Below are 2,339 nucleotides of genomic sequence, written 5' to 3'. Positions count from 1 at the left end.
AATGCGACTTGTTTCGTTAGGTTAACATCAATATTTGTGAAACTGCTGTAGAGACGTCATCGTGATATGAAAGTGGTATCGTCTTGGGGAAGATGATTAATCAATAGCAATCAACGGCCATCACCGTTACAAACCAAACGTGAATGAAGGCATGCCTTTCCTCCAGGGATACGGGGCACGGAAGCATAGCATCTGTCCTATCTGATCATCAAGTTGTAATTAACACTGTGTATTGCGTAAGGTGTACATTAATATTGTTATTCTATAAATGAGAGACACCTCGACGTTATAACTATACTTCTGACTGAACTATTCAGAGGCAGAGAACTACAAACAACGTGCGAATCAAGGAAACGACAGACCCGTATAACGTATGCGGGACTCACATGTTAGACGAAGGTGACTTTTGTCAAGAGAACTTTGGACCATTTGCCTGCATGTAATCTCTCACACAGTCGACCTGTTATAAACTGGCAACATTTGCAAATCTGCGATCAGAGTTTGAAAGTCTGGCAGTCGGAGACCAGAGCAACGCTTGCAATATCAATCTGCAATGGTAGATTACAGAAAGGTTTGTTACCTGTTTATCACAATCATCGGCATCCCGGGTAAGTGCCTTTTCATGATTTTGTTTGAAAGAAACGGCATCTGATCTTACACATCACCGCATCCGATGCTACGTTCATCCGCGGTCTTGCCTCAACCTCCCACGTTCGAGAGAAAGTTTGTCCAACATGTCCTTGTACCAATTACCATCTGAACCTGTGTGTAGGAATGAACTGTTGGTTTAAACCGAATGATCAATGCGCTGGTGTTCCAGCGTGTTGAGAGATGGTCAAAGAGCTTTGAAATTACCAAATATTCCTTATTTTCTATTTTAAAGTAATTAGTGGGACAAGTAACGTTTAAGGCGTGACTTCGGGTTAAGGCAGCTAACAGAGGTTTGTCGTTTGCTCGTAAAATCGTTTGATTGTTGGTTTATGATTTTTAATTTTACTTTCTTTTCCCGCAGTTAACCTGCTTGCAATCGTCATTCTCTGCCGGGGAAAGTGCGGTCTCTCAAAATGTATTACCCGCTATCTGGTGGCGATGGCGGGAGCGGATTTAATGGTAGTGATTATCGAAGTCCTGTTGTACCAGATTATTGAATCATACGGAAAGCTCAGTGTCCTGGGCGACGCTCCCTTCTGCCTTGTCCACTATTCGTTGTGTCACGTTGCTTCAGATTGTTCCGTGTGGTTTACCGTCGCTTTTACTTTCGATCGCTTTGTGACCATTTGCTGGTCTGCGATGAAGGTAAAATACTGCACACCCAAAATTGCAAGTGTGGTTATTGGTACCATAGGTATCGGGTTGTGTTTAAAGAACATCCCTTTTTATTTTCTGTATATGGAAACATCGGCTTTTCGAGTGGGCGATAAATGGTTTTGCTTTGGTAAACCCGCACTTCCCATGACGGATACACTTGATGGGTTTTACTGGGTGGATCGTGTTTTTAACCCGCTACTTCCTTTCTTCCTCATTCTGTTCCTCAATACTCTGACCGTGAGGATGATCCTGGCAGCGAGCAAAGTTCGCAGGACACTCAAAGGGCAGGGAAATCGCGAGAAACAGCTGGATCCGGAATTGAAGAGCCGACGACAATCCATCGTTCTACTCTTCACCCTGTCGGCGAGTTTCCTCGTCTGCTGGGCGACAACCACTCTGGTCTTCATTCTCACCCGCTGTCTCTACACCGACCTCGAAACGTCCATCCGCCTTTTTCAGGCACAGGATGCCGGGACTGTGATGCAGCTTTTTAGTTGCTGCACAAACACTTTTATTTATGGGATAACTCAGACCAAATTCAGGGAACAGGTCAGGATTGCGATGCTTTACCCCGTCAATCTGCTTTTTAGTTTTTTGAAGTAATTTTCTAATTTCTTGAGAAATTAGAAATGCTCCACACTTCCCCTCATAAGAAAACTAGGAAATACTGTGGAACACAAGTACATAGTTCGTTGAAAGTGGCATCACAGATAGACATGATGGTCAAAAGGCTTTTGGCACATTGGCTTTCACCAGTCAGAACGTTGAGAATAGAAGTTGTGAAGACACGTTGCAGGTGTATAAGACGTTGGTGAGGCCACATTTAGAATATTGTGTTCAGTTCTGGGCATCATGTTATAGGAAAGATGTTGTCAAGCTGGAAAGGGTACAGAGAGGAATTACGAGGACTCGAGAGCCTGAGTTGAGCAGGATAGGACTTTATTCTTTGGAGCGCAGGAGGATGAGGGGGTGATCTTGCAGTGGTGCACAAAATTATGAAAGGAATAGATCGGGGAGATGCACAGAGTCTC

At 44.0% G+C, this 2,339-nt stretch overlaps 1 protein-coding gene across 1 annotated transcript; it reads left to right on the top strand.

Moving 5' to 3' along the window:
* Positions 1–553: 553 nt before the first annotated feature.
* On the top strand, positions 554–1,911 carry LOC129693697 (probable G-protein coupled receptor 139). The gene is made up of 2 exons (XM_055630480.1): positions 554–608; positions 1,013–1,911. Exons 1-2 carry the CDS (start codon positions 554–556, stop codon positions 1,909–1,911), a joined length of 954 nt encoding a protein of 317 aa, XP_055486455.1.
* The last annotated feature ends 428 nt before the right edge of the window (positions 1,912–2,339 follow it).

This window comes from Leucoraja erinacea, unplaced genomic scaffold (genome assembly GCF_028641065.1).
Source record: "Leucoraja erinacea ecotype New England unplaced genomic scaffold, Leri_hhj_1 Leri_394S, whole genome shotgun sequence".
NCBI lineage: Eukaryota > Metazoa > Chordata > Chondrichthyes > Rajiformes > Rajidae > Leucoraja > Leucoraja erinaceus.
Note: the sequence above shows the minus strand (reverse complement) of the source record. Positions and strands in the feature narration are given on the sequence as shown.